General features: G+C 40.4%; 1 protein-coding gene across 1 annotated transcript; it reads left to right on the top strand.

Moving 5' to 3' along the window:
- Positions 1 to 908: 908 nt before the first annotated feature.
- LOC144642263 (uncharacterized) lies at positions 909 to 1,968 on the top strand. Its single transcript, XM_078501241.1, has one exon. It carries the CDS (start codon positions 909 to 911, stop codon positions 1,812 to 1,814), a length of 906 nt encoding a protein of 301 aa, XP_078357367.1. The 3' UTR covers positions 1,815 to 1,968.
- Positions 1,969 to 14,992: the final 13,024 nt, after the last annotated feature.

Genomic DNA, 14,992 nt, shown 5'->3' with positions numbered 1-14,992 from the left:
TTTTTTAAAAAAAAGCGTAAAGGTAAAGCAACACCAAAGGGGCATTTATAAAGCAAAAAGGAGCAAGGGTGGTTATACGTGAGGAAGATATATACGCCACACCCTTTTTGTAATTAGACTTTAAGAAGAAATGATGTACTACAATTGCTGCATTCAGTAAGTCTCCGTTGTTGTGTATGAGTAACAGCAGGGGCTATTTGGAGGAGGGTGAGTGAGGGCGAAGACGCGCAAAAAGAGAAAATCTTATGTTATTCTGGCGTCTCAGGCAAGTTAGTTCAAATATTGTAAATCTGAAGGAATACTTCTTATATAATTATAATGATGCTTTCAATCAGTCTCTCGTCATGTTTAAAGGCGAAGTTCTAACTTTCTAACCAGGATCTATAACCCCCCTTTTTTTCTTAAATCAAAAGCACCATGCACAGAATCACCACGTTTCAACATCAATCCAGTTGAAGATTTTAAATAAACAATTCTCATGCACTTATCACCTGAAACGGCCAGTACTTCATGTCTTCCACCACAGTAGGCGCATCGAAACTGTGACCAAGAAGGCGCTTGATGTCTAACATAAAATGACACGTGTTAATAACAAGTTCAAAGGTAAAGATCGGTAAAGGCTGGTTCTCATATGATCGCCCCGATCGTCTCTGTCGCTTCTGTCGCTTCAAAAAGTTTGCTTGCGATCGGGGCGATCATATGAGAACATTACACAGACGTCAGCGACGATCGGGGCGATCGCGATCGCTTCGATCGCCCGTGTTCTATCCGGACGATCGGTCGCAGACGGTCGCAGACCGCGGCGATTATATGAGAACTACTGCCGCAGAGGGAGACGATCGAAGCGATCGAAACTGTCCCATGGTGCATCAATATTACCCAGAACTCAGCACGGCCTCACAATCAACATGGCCGCCAGTTCGGTGGAATTCAGCCAGCCAATTTTTATGGAAGAAGTCCAGAAATACCAATGCCTTTACGACAAGTTTTCGAAAGACTATAAAAATAAGTACGTCAGATTAAATTGTTGGAAAGCAATAGGAGAGAAATTTGGAATGGATCCTCCGGAGGCTGAGAGACGATACAAAAACATACGAACCGCTTACGGAAGGTTCTTAAAAAAACGAAAAAGTATTCCATCGGGTTCTGGACGGAATGCCGTCCCTGCACCAGCCGAGTTTGCCAACTTGGAGTGGCTGGATATTCACATAAATAGTCGCGCGGAAACAGTAACCAATGTAGCTATTCCGGATGCTAGTGATAGCGAGGAAGAGCGCGGGGACGTCGACAGTAAGCTTCAGGAGTCAGTCGATGACGAGCTACAGCGTTCGTCTGTGCAAGTAGAAGAGGAAATAACAAACAGCGACAACGGAAGTCGGGCGAGTACTTCATCTTTTACGGCTGGGACCTCTGAAGAGAATCACAACAATCCTAACAACAAAGAGAAACAACAAAAGACTATAGGTTTAAGAAAACCTGGAAAACTAAAAAGGAAATCAACAACAAAGGAGGATGTGGACTTGGCGTTGTTGAAAACTGCCTCGACACTGGCTGATAAAGTAATAAACGCCGAGTCGACGCCAAAAAGAAGAGAAGGCGATGACGAAGAGGACGAGGACTTATTGTATTGCAAAAGTTTGGCACGACGCTTCAAAAGGATGTCTGCACCCACAAAAGCTTTTGTCAGGCTGCAGATAGAGCAGTTGTTGTACGATACAGAGTATAACCAGCAACAGCAACCTTTTTCTAGCCAGCAAAGATCAGTTTTCCTCATGGAAAATCCAAATGTGGGACACCATCTCCACCAATTCTAAAACACTAATACACCAAAGTTCATGTGAGAGCCCAGAAGGCAGAAAGACCCAGAAAAGTACCATACCATAGCATTTTGAAGAGAAGCAGTTATATTGAAGTTGTGTTAAGTTTAAGTGCTTTAACAAACAACCTTCTGAAACTAAACCCTAGACAAGAAATGAGAACAAAGTGGTTTTAATCTGGTGGTCATGGGTTCCATAATTTACTTAGGTCAGAAGAAGAACACTCAGTAGTAAACTAACCACAATTTGTGGTATTTTCCAGCAGTTGCTTTTACAGTTATGGTACAAAACAAATGCAAAACCATTGCTAAAGGACTTGTTATCATATTCTTGACATTAGTGGTCACCATAGCAATTGTATAAGCTGTAAAAACACATCCTTTATTTTCGCTTTCAGTTCTAAAAACTGAAAAATGAGTTATGTGATTAAAGTGGGTCTAAACCACTCTGATAGGAGTCTTTCAACTTTGCCCAAGGTCATAATTCAATGATAAAAATGGGAGTCACCAAGCTCATTTTTAAGTTATTAGTATTGAATGCTATCTGAGGGTAAAACAGGTTATACTGTTGCTATAGTTACCACTAATGTCGACCAAAGTATAAGTTCTGGAACCCTTATAACCACCTTAATGCAGTGCTAGGCGGCTCAATTAAATTCTGGCTACATTGTTATGACCAAGTAATATGGACTAACATTTACATGAACAAACCTTTTATTGAAAATTTGACATTTAGACTAGCAAACTTGTTCACTGCAGCGAATGAACAGACATTAGATAACAATTCTATAACATACTTTGCTATTCTAAACTCCAAGTGTTTCTTATTGTTTACTTTAGATGTCAAAGTTATAATTTCCAGACCAACATAGTTTTATCAATTGTGTTGTTTACACAAAATGTAATTAACACATACCAAAATGGAAAGTTAACTATAAATGTTTCAGTTACAAAAATATAATGATCAGTCCAACTGAACTAGAACTGTGTTAATTATTGTCTGCATCGAATTTTATCAACCACGTTGTTAACACAAAATACAGCAGATCTCTGAATGAACATTTACATACATTTTGTAATTTAAGTGTTTCTAACTCTTCCACAGTTGTTTACATGTTGCCATTGCCACGGAACCTCTCCAGCTGGGCTGTTAAAATAAGCCCTGAAGTCATCTCGTGCCCTTCCTGCCTCAAATGTGTACCGATTTCCTGCAATTCGATCTAGCTGTCTCAGTCCAGCATTGTCATCATTCACCTCTTTTCTCCAATCACCAGGAATGATATTTCCTTCGTTGTCCTCACAATCAACAAACCCGGCTGGAATGTAATGGGAATTCTCCGTCAAACGCAGGTAGTTGTGCAAAGCGACAGTTGCTTGTACTATCAATGTAACCAGATCAACATTTGCTCTAATACACCTTCTAAATATCTGCCACTTCGCTACCAATATACCAAATGCATTCTCAATGGCCCTTCTAGCGCGTGAAAGTCTGTAGTTGAAGACCCTTTGACGCTCAGTAAGGTTTCTGCCAGGGTATGGTTTCATGAGCCATGGTTTGAGAGGAAAGATGTCGTCACCTAAAACAACATAGGGAAGGGTTTTGTCTCCGTGCAACGAAGGTCTTGGGATGTTTAGCTCATCGGGGCCGTTTTCAAACATCTCTCCAAACAATGATCCTGAAAGGATGCTTGCATCATTTGTGCTGCCGAAGCCTCCAATGTCCAAAAAAGTAAAGCAATATTTTGCGTCGCACATTGCTAGGAGAACGATACTGTGAAAGCCTTTGTAGTTGTAATACGCGGATCCTGCGTTGTTAGGACAGTCCATCATGACATGCTTCCCATCGAGTGCGCCCATACAGTTCGGAAAGTTCCAACTTTCCTGGAAGTCATCAGCAATTTTTGACCAATCACTTGTGGTTGAGGGTGATTTTATATACTCTTGGAGAGCAAGCCATATTGCTTCACAGGTTTCTCTGAGAAGAGTCGATAGTGTGGATCTCCCGATTCTAAATGCAAAGGATTGGGACTGCTGGGAGTCACCTGTTGCGAGATATCTCAGGGTGACCATGAGTCTTTCCGCTGGAGATATAGGATTTCTTGATCGGCATGGTTTCTTCATTATAAAAGGCTCGACGAGTGTCAGCAAATGTTGGAAACGTTCTGGAGACATTCTTGTGAACCTGAAGTTTGAAAACGAGCCAACATTGTCTTAAATATGCGGAACTGTTTAGTATTTTTTCTTAAAGAGTACTTGAAAGGTAGGAATATCCCATAATAAAACATCGAGATCAGCAGATTACAAATTCCTACCTGAAGTAAAATTCTCTGTCGCCCAGTCGAAGCTCTTGCACAAGCGTATGGTACGCTCCAAACTCTTCCCGTTTTTTAAAGATTTCTCGAATCCAAAATCTCCGTTTCCGTTTGGCCTCCCTTTCCCGCCTTCGCCGTAAAACGGCAATGACGAGAAGATAGGAGGCCAAGAGGTTTGCTCTTGGATCGAAGGCTGCCATCGATATCGGAGTTTTGAAAAAACTCACGTGCGTCGATCGGAATAAAATGGAATATTCATATGCAGGAACAAAGAAAAATCATGAATTATTGTCTTGTTTGATTAACCTTACATTTTTTTACTTTCATGAATATTGGATTTTATTCCGACGCACGCACGAGGTTTTTGTAACTCGTTTCATTATGTTGAGTTTGGCGCCAAAATAATTGTTTCGGACCTAGGCTTTGACCGCGCACTTTGCATATACCAGACGACAGGGGCGATCATATGAGAACCCCCTGATCGCTTGCAATCGCTTCGATCGCCTACGATCGTCTCAGACTTTGCAAACGACAGAAGCGACAGAGACGATCGGGGCGATCATATGAGAACCAGCCTTAAAGCAATAATGCATACATGCATACATACTTTATTCGTCCCAAAAGAGGTTTTCAGATTAAACAGATAAATAAGTAACTTAAAAATTAATCAAATACTAATATGTAATTAAAATGAATAAAACAAAATAACAAAGGTAAAACAATTAAGTCTCAAAATAGGTTGAGAATAGGCTCCTCTTTAGGCAACGTTAGGCAAGAGTAGAGTCCAATGAGCTCAAGAGTTTAACTGTCATGAAATAGAAAGTTCTTTGTCCTGTGGCGGTTTTATACAAAGGAAAAAAAATAGTTGGCTCGACGCGTGGCTGGAATATGGTATTTTTTATAAATGTGTGAAGAGTTTAAGAAGAAATTTCGACTCAGACCGAGCGGGCAGTGGCACAAAAGTTGCACTTCAGAATTTTTGATATGCCGTCCAAAGAAAGCCTATGGTAGGCCTAGAAACGTGGTGGGATTTTTTTCTTCAAATATTTTTTCAACCGGTCAAAAACTTACAAAACCGTTATGAACCCCAGCGTCTTCTTAAACACACAAAATAAACATGACTAATACCGTGTCGTAAACTTCGCACTGGCTTATTCGCATTAAATGAAACCCCGTTTTTGAGCCTAGAAATGGACTATTGAAGTGTTTATAAGTCATTTGAGTCCAATCTTTCTTCTGTAAGTTAATTGCGAAGGTCACGGCGAGCCGCTGAAAACCACTAAAATTCGGTTGCTCGTAATTCTTAATTTGGCGCTCTTTTTCGAGAAAGAATTTCTCTACCCGGTAAAACTCTAAATAACTTGAATTTCAGATATTTTGAAAGGGGAAATGCCATTCTAAAACATAGTGTTAAAATTTATTTCGGGCTCTTTATACGCGCTGAGTGCGAACGCTCTCAAAATACTTATAATTACAAAATTATCTGTCACTGAAACGTAAACAATACCCACATTCTCTTGCCTGAGAGTCCAAAACGTCTTCTTCTGAGTCTTTCCTCCGTTTTCTACTAGTATTTAGATGTAATCTACAGCAGAAGTTCCCTGTTAAGATCATCCTGAACACCATATCTTTCAAATATCGAGAATAAAGCGAATTTCGAATGCTATCGCCATCTTTAATAGCGATTAGTCTTCAAGCGTGCTGTCGACAACTTCAGTACATCTCCGTGTTGACATTCAACATTCGACCACTCTCAGGTCTGCCATGATATATTCCCATCTCTTGTTAAACAGCTGTCGAATAAATATACCCTTCTTGTATCAACATTTTGATTTCTCGACCGAAATACCGGTCCGTTCATTTCTTCATGGTCAAGAACAACGCACTGGAACCAGGCAAACTGTTGTTCTCCGATTACATGTTGACTCAACTTGCGTGTCACGTAATCCCTTTCCTTAGTCACTCGGTTGTTTTTTTGTTACACGATTCCATAAATGAATTAAAAACACCCGATAATTCGAAAGATCAGGACGTGTCAATTAAATATTCTGGTTAACGCTGTGCCAGCATCCCTTTGTGACCCTTCACGAAAAAATCGTAAACTAGTCCTGATCGTAAACAGACTTACCTTATTATAGGAATATAACGAAGCATTTTAACAACGCGAACAAAATATACGCGTAATAAAATTAACGCGAATTTAAGAAATGTTCTGGTTAAATGCTTATAGTAAACGTGTTTATATTAATTAACATCAATAAAATTAACGCGAATTTTTGAAATTCGCGTTAATAACATGTATCGTTAATTTCCTATAATAAGGTATGTAAAGGTTTAATATAGCGCTCATTGTTTCACTATACTCAATCAACTAAAGGTTGAAACAATATATGGTAAACCATTATTTGCAAGAAACAGAATCTTGGCCAAAATGATATTTTCAACAGATGGCTTGGCCCACACCATCGCCACTAACCCACTAACCCCTGCCTACACGACGACGAGCGTAACTCCTTCCCTTTGACCGACAATGGAACTCTAAAACACTTAAAGTGAATATATTACACCATTATTCGATCAACAAGTGCTCTGTCCATTATTATTACAGTACGTAGTTTTGTTGTGAAGGCCGTTCATGAACTTTACCGTTACACCAAGCCCAATTTCTCTCTTTCTTTTTCCGGGTACCTGTGCAAGTAGTCTGTTTTCAGTGTTTGCTTTGTTTCAAAAGTGGTGTCCTCAAATTACCCCCCCCCCCCCAACCCCCCGCGAAATAGTGCCGCATTTGAGACCTGAATAGGGTATACATTCGCTGAAACTAGACTTATCACTCATCACATGGAAACGTCATCCACAGTCCAGTTGACCAACCAACATCTCCAAGTACACAAATCGTTAGTGCGCTAGACTCTTGGTCGACCGGTCCGTATTCGAGCCCTGGCCGGGATCATTGCATTATGTTTTTGGGCAAGACAATTTTTTTCCCACAGTGCTGTCTCCACCAAGGTGTGTATGTTGAGGAGGAAAGAGAGGATAATCCTGCGATGGACTAGCATCTTATTTTGTAGGAGTAAAATACTCCTACTATATATTGAAACTGGAAGAAGCTCCGGCCTGACGGGCCACTAGCCCGGGGGGGGGGGGGGTCTCCCCTATATGGCCTATACGGGGACGTGCCGCTGGACAGGGTATGGTTTTTGACTCCTCCGGTCCTGAACAGGGTATATAATTTCAAGCTCCTGTCCTAAACAGGGCCTGAATCTGTCCTAGACAGGGTATGGCTGCAAGACTGTCGTCCATGTATTTACATTGTTTTCGCTTTCACTGCAATAAAAAAGCATTATTTTATTCGGTGGGATAGGTGTTTCTGCATTTCAATGCTTCAAACGTCGCGTATGGGACGCAATCACAATAAAGCGTAAATGATTGTTGATGTTGTCCTTTGTCCTAAATAGGGTCTTAGAATAGGGGGTGTTGTCCTACACAGGGTAGGTATTTTAAGTTTTTATTGTCCTAAACAAGGTCAGGGTTTCAAACTTCCAGCAGCACCCCTATACCTAAACTTAGGTCAAGAAGCCTCGAGCCCGAGACGCCGTCCATATCTCTACTCTTATATAACATTTTGACGTAATATATCAATCACGAGAGGCAGTGTTTCATCGGAATATCCAAACTCCGAGAAGAGAGTTGAAAATACGACGCGCAGCGGAGTATTTTTGACGAAATTCGAGGTGTTTGGATAGCCGATGAAACACTGTCTCGAGTGTTTGATATATCTTCTCGATCGAAACAAAAACTACGGAGTAAACGGTGAAATAAAATCGTAAAAAATCTATGCTAATTAAGATCGGGTTTCCAAACCACCGTCACGGTTATAATATTCTTTGTTTTAACTTGATGAATTATTAATGAGTTTGAGAAAGAAAAAGTAACAAGGGGCAAAAACGAAATAGTCTGTTTTACTCTACCAATTGCCCTTTATGAAATGTCGAAAGGGGTAAGGAATTATCCCTTATATTACTTTTCTTTTAATCCACCAAACACCGGGCAGTCGATCTATCTAAATATTCTAAATTGTTTTCTTTTATTTAAAGCCGAATGGACCCCTGTCGAAAGTGAAAATTTAATTAAAGTAGAAATACGTGTCACTTCTGGAGCTACGTAAAAAAGGCAACATCCTCAATTTTATTGATGGTTTATACACGTTTTTATTTCGTCAGGTAGCGAAAAGGAAGTTTTATTTTGTCTTCAAAAGGATATAAAAGAGCAAGGATAGTAAGGATCTGGACCTTGGGTTGAGCTCATGGGGGGTACTCGGGATTTCAAATGACGGGTATGATCGAATGGGAGCGAAAATCATGACCCAAAAAATCCCTGAGGCTTCCAACAAAACCCAAAAAAACCCTGGACCAAAAACCAACCCCCAAAAAATCCCATTTCAAATTTCTAAGCCACGAAATAAATCAGAAAGGGGGAATATAAGATATAACACACACAAAAAAAAACACATTAGAAACACGTTGAGTGTTTGTACTTTATTCACAGAACCGTATGTGGTCAAAGCATTGCCACGAATTTTGAGATTGTTTGTTATACCCCCAAAAATCCCTAGTTAAATCAAGCCACCCAATAAAATACTTGCCAAATTTTGCTACCCAAAAAAATCCCCAAATCGAAAATTTCAAACCCAAAAAAATCCTTCGATCATCCCCGTAACTTTAAATCCCGAATGCCCCCCCCCCCGCCAACTGGGGGGTTGAGTGCCTTCGGTGAGGTGTAGCGGAGAGGGGGAGGGGTGATGGAGTGGGTTCAGCACTTGCAATAACAATATTATTTTGGACAAGACGTTGCCGCTCAGAAATGATTTGCCGTTAATTTAACCTTTGGTTGTTTGCATATTGTAAAACAACTGCTGTAGAGGCTTCTATTTTGATTGTTTTTCGTCGAAACTGTGCCATAATCCCCCTACTTGTTTTAGGTAGATGGAAAGGGTCGAAAAGAATTTCAACTTGAGAAACTCTGCCGAAATTTTTCACGTTCTCACTAAAGTTCTCACATTTTTTTCCGAAAAGGATCATAATTGTTCTTTTTTCAACAACTCGGCTGGGTTATTTTTAAAAGAACAATCATGATCGGTTTTGGAAACAAAAATGCGAGAACTTTAATGAGAACTTGAAAAATTCCGGCGGAGTTTTTCAAGCCGTTGAAATTCATTTTGACCCTTTCCATCCACTTCCCCTTAAACACAAAACAATTAATTAAGACGTCCTGATCTTTCAAATCATCGTGTTTTTTTATTTCATTTATGGCAATCGTGAGCAAAAACCTACCGAGTGACTAGTACGAAAGCGATTGCGTGACACGCAAGTTTCAAATTAGTCAACATGTCATCGGAGAACAACAGTTTGTCTGGTTTGTTTCCGACCATGAAGAACTGAACGGACCGGCATTTCGGTCGAGAAATCAAAGGATTGATACAAGAAGGGTATATTTATTCGACGGTTGTTTAACAAGAGATGGGAATATATCATGGCAGACCTGAAAGTGGTCGAATGTTGAATGTCAACACGGAGATGTACTGAAGTTGTCGACAGCACGCTTGAAGACTGATCGATATTAAAGATGGCGATAGCATTCGAAATTCGCTTTACCCTCGATATTTAGAAGATATGGTGTTCAGGATGATCTTAACAGGGAGCTTCTGCTGTAGATTACATCTAAATACTAGTAGAAAACGGAGGAAAGACTCAGAAGAAGACGTTTTGGACTCTCAGGCCGGGAGAATGTGGGTATTGTTTACGTTTCAGTGACAGATAATTTTGTAATTATAAGTATTTTGAGAGCGTTCGGACTCAGCGCGTATAGAGAGCCCGAAATAAATTTTTACACTAGGTTTTAGAATGGCATTTCCCCTTTCAAAATATCTGAAATTCAAGTTATTTAGAGTTTTACCGGGTAGAGTAATTCTCTCTCGAAAAAGAGCGCCAAATTAAGAATTTCGAGCAACCGAATTTTAGTGATTTTCAGCGGCTCGCCGTGACCTTCGCAATTAACTTACAGAAGAAAGATTGGACTCAAATGACTTATAAACACTTCAATAGTCCATTTCTAGGCTCAAAAACGGGGTTTCATTTAATGCGAATGAGCCAGTGCGAAGTTTACGACACGGTGTTAGTCATGTTTATTTTGTGTGTTTTAGAAGACACTGGGGTTCATAACGGTTTTGTAAGTTTTTGTCCGGTTGAAGAAATATTTGAAGAAAAAAATCCCACCACATTTCTAGGCCTACCATAGGCTTTCTTTGGGCGGCATATCAAGAATTCTGATGTGCAACTTTTGTGCCACTTATTTTTGTTTTCGCGCGGTATTAGTGGATCTTTGCTCTTAACTATCATGAAATAGAAAGTTCTTTGTCTTGTGGCGGTTTTATACAAAGGAAAAAAAAAATAGTTGGCTCGACGCGTGGCTGGAATATGGTATTTATATAAATGTGTGAAATAGAGAGCTGAGGTCCTGTTTGGCATTTTAGGTATAAGGGATAATATAACTCACAAAATTATTTTAAGGATAAGGCATACAAGTTTAAATAATTACCGTAATGATTCGATTTAGCGCCCTCCTTCCAATAAGCGCCCCCTTCCGAATAAGCGCCCCCCCCCCCTTCGAATGTTTTTTTTAAACCCCCCCCCCCCTCCCCCCCCATCCCCATCAAAAAAAAAACCCCCAAACACCCAAAACACCAACAATAAACTCCTACCGTCACCTACAGTTCCTGATACTGTTAAAAAAGAATTATTTTAAAAGTAACTGAACATTTAACAATTTCTAACTGTTACAGTTCCTGTTATTGTTAGATACATTTGGTTGTTTCTCAAAAACTTAAATAAGCGCCCTCTCCCCCCCCCAATAACCCCTCCCTTGAGGTGCCAAAAGTAAATAAGCGCCCCGGGCGCTAAATCGAATCATAACGGTAAAGGGATAACGCATAACAACTCAATTTTAGGCATAATGAAAATCCAAATAACCGCTTTGGTAATTTTAGGGATAAGGAATAACTGCCCTCAAAATTATTGGGATAAAATATAAGTTAATTAACCCTCCCTCTCCACCCCCCTCCACCCCCCCTCCCTCCCTCCTCCTTCTAACGGGGCCTCGTAGCTGTACTTTTTTAGCGATGGATGTGCAAGAATTGGATAATGCTATAGATCGGATACATCGCTATCATCATCCTCTGAACAGTGATTCAACCTATTGTCAGGCTCGAGAAACAGGGCAAAAGCTTCAATATAGCAATTTTAAATTTCATTTTACAAGACCGACCAGTTGCATTCAAGTTTCCAGCCACTAAGGGTGCGTTCTTTTCGGATGATGAGGACCGCGGGATCAATGATCCAAACACTATCCAAGGTCACTTAAATCATTGTGTAACAAACCACCTTAATTCATACCAGATCTTTGACTAGGCCGCAAATAAAAAACACCGCCTATTTATTGTGGGCTGGTTATTGATGTGGCTTTTTAGTACGTTATTATTCTTTTCGAAGGTATTTTAATTACCTTTTGTTTAGGATCAGAGAATTAAATTTTACAAAAAAGACATTACTTATTCAACTCACAGTCAACGAGCCTTATTGCGGTCTCTGAGCTCGAGTTGCTTTTGATAGACCTACAGTGAAATCCCGATTTTTTCGAACCCTCAATTTTTCGAACCTCTCGATAACTCGAACCAAAAGCCGCTCCCTTACATTTGCTTTACTAGATCGATCACTGCAAATTTACCTCCGATTTCTCGACACGGCCAAATAATGGATTTCACTGTGTTTGAATAATTAATCTAAACTGACGGTAAAAGCATGCGTCTGTTGAGGCATGCGTGCACCTGAATCCTCTCTTTCTTGGCCTGCTATAATTAATTTAGGAAGTTAGGAGGGAACAAGGGGGGCAACTAAGATGTTACAAGTTATTTACCAAGTGTATACTCGATAGACACACACAAAGCATTGACCAACTCAAAGTGAACGCCACGTTAATGGTCATTAACAAAATATTTCTTATTAGCTCCACCAACATGGCCACCATGCCATTGTCGTTAAAATCTCTCGGGATTGGTTGCAAAAAATTTAAAGCGTTGTCGTATAAATGAGGTGGTATTATTCAAGGGGTCCCAAGATGAGTTCATGATTAACCAAGAAATTCCTTCGGGCCGAGAAAGTGGTTGCATTAACGAGGTCGTCGTAATTCAGGGCTCTACCGTATACCGAATTAATTTACATGACTCTATAAAAAAATTCTAGCCCTTCTATGGCCCGAAATCTTTAGACGCTCGTCTAAATTGTACGTTATACTTTTTTTTATATTTTTTCCCCCCCTTATTTTTACCAAAAAAAAAAAAAAAAAAAAACCATATAAATTATACATGTACACTAGGTACTACCCCAAATTCAGCTATTAAATGCAATTTTCCCAAATTTTTAAGAGCTCTAGCAAGCGGTATGAATAATTCTTCTTGTCAACACAGAAAAAACGAACTTTATGGTAAGTTAACATGGCCGCCAACATGTAGTCGCCGTACCAAAAAATAACTGAAAGCTAACCAGAAGCAAACAGCAGACAAATGCTAACCAAACTAACCGCAAGCAAAAAGCGGTAAATAAATGTTAACTGCAAGCAAACTACAGGGCGACTATGTGGTGTTTTAACATGAAAGACCCCTTTTGGCAAAAATGTGTCAAGCGGTACGCCCTGTAAGCAAGATCATACGTTTGGTCGCATAATGAGCTCGATGACAACCGCGTCCTTCACCCTGTCGACACTTCAGTTTATCACCATTTGACCACTGGCGTTTAAACTGAACTACACAAAGTTAAAAATCATGTGTTTTAATGAATACCTACCAAATACTGTATTGCTTGCATTCTCGAACATTTGATCTACTGCAGGTTCGCCCACCAAAATGCCGGTGTCTGTAAAAGCGACAACGCTTGGCGTAGAGACATTTCCTTTCTCGTTCTTAATTATCTCAAGTTTCTCATTTCGATAGATAGCAACTCGGGTGTAACAAGTTCCAAAATCAATTCCAATCGCTGCACTCTTTGACATGATTTTAAAACTCCAAAAACTTAGCTTGATGAATCTGAGCAGTTGACGGCAAAGCTACCTATGGATGGTGCGCGGCGAGACGTCGCGCATCATTGAGTTTTGACGCCTTTTGCTCCGCAGAGGCCTCTCCAACAATTAGCTTTATTTGCATGACCATAAATATATGCAAACATATACATACAGTTGGTTGTTCGTGCTGCCTCCCCTAGGGAGCCCGGGGGGAGGGGACTCCCATATGAAAGTTACGGGGATGTAAATTTTGTTTTTTGGTCTCATTAAGGATGTTCCGTGTTAAAGAAAAAAACAACAACAGTATTTTTAGTCATCAAGGTCTCGTTTAATTTAGGATAGCACGTGAAGAAATATTGAAATAACTGTTTTAAAATGGTATCTTTTAGAGGTAAAGAAAAGCTTGAGCCACACTCTTATTGGTCTCCTTTAGGGGTTTAAGTCAAAATGTCCGACGACCATCCCCGCCTGTTTCATATGGGAGTCCTTTCTCCCGGTCTAGGGAGCCTCTGGAGAAAAGAAAAACATTAAATTTTCTAGTCAATCGCGCGGCAAGCAGCTACATTTAAATAACGCGCGTCAAAAGCAAAAAGACAGTGAATTTTATTGGCCTTTGAGAAAAGTTTGCAATTGGCTTGTAGAGACGTGGATCTTCAAACGTTTAAATTTGAAAATACTGCAGTATTCCTCACAAAATATACCGAACGAGAGAACGCTTAATTGTCAAGAAACAACTGACAAAAACCTCAAGGAACACCATCAGTTTTTTAGCGCTTTGTTGTGTCGTTTTGAGAAGTGTTTGGTGCAGAACTGATCCGAATCAAGTCATATGCTGAATGGTGCTAAATCACTTGCCGCTGGCGATCACTATTCACAAATGGAAATGGATCCAACGTTTACCGAACCAAAGAGCGACGGTATTGACTCCTGAACTAAGATTAACTACTGTGACTGAGAGACGTTGTATACTTGTGTCACTAAACTTCACCCCGTTTTCAATAAACGTACCTTATACATTATCAATGGTAAGCCCGAGGGGGGTGGGCGGGGGGAGATGGGGGGAAAACCACGGGAATTTGATCGTGAGGTCTGTCCCAAGGGTAGGGATCTTGGTCATACGTGATGTCACCAGGGTAGGGATTTTGATCGTATGTGATTCCTACGGTTGGGGAATTTGATATAGTCGCAATATTGGAAAATACCCAGAAGGCATTTAGATGAGCTTCACGTCTTCGAACAATGGCTGAACGAAAGGTGAGTGATACATGTATTTGGTCGCTATTAATGCAAACACTGTCGTTTTTAACAGCCCATCAGTTATCCATCTTTGAAGCTTCAGAACACATAGTGATTTTTTCTTCTGGATTTTGAAGGCAATTCTCACACAGAACAAGCTCATAAAAATGGTTGGGGGGGGGGGGGGGAGCGGGTCGTGCTAACCACGGGAATCAAGAGAAAATAAGGGGAATTCGTTCTGTTGTTCTGTCCCCAGGGTAGGGGTTTTGATGGTACGTGATGTCCCCAGGGTAGGGGTTTTGACGGTATGTGATGTCCCCAGGGTAGGGATTTTGACGGTATGTGATGCCCCCAAGGTAGGGATTTTGACCATATATATTACCACAAAATCCAGTCCACAAAATCGTGCAATTGTGTTGGTGTATATGAAAGGGTAGGGCAGCGGATTTCATTAAACTACATGCCCAGGAAAGGAATCTAAGTAAACATCGCCATGTAATCCCCCCCCCCCCCCCCCCCA

The sequence above is a fragment of the Oculina patagonica genome, chromosome 2 (assembly GCF_052425735.1).
Source record: "Oculina patagonica isolate OP01 chromosome 2, crgOcupat, whole genome shotgun sequence".
Lineage (NCBI taxonomy): Eukaryota > Metazoa > Cnidaria > Anthozoa > Scleractinia > Oculinidae > Oculina > Oculina patagonica.
This window is presented reverse-complemented; position numbering and strand designations above follow the sequence as displayed.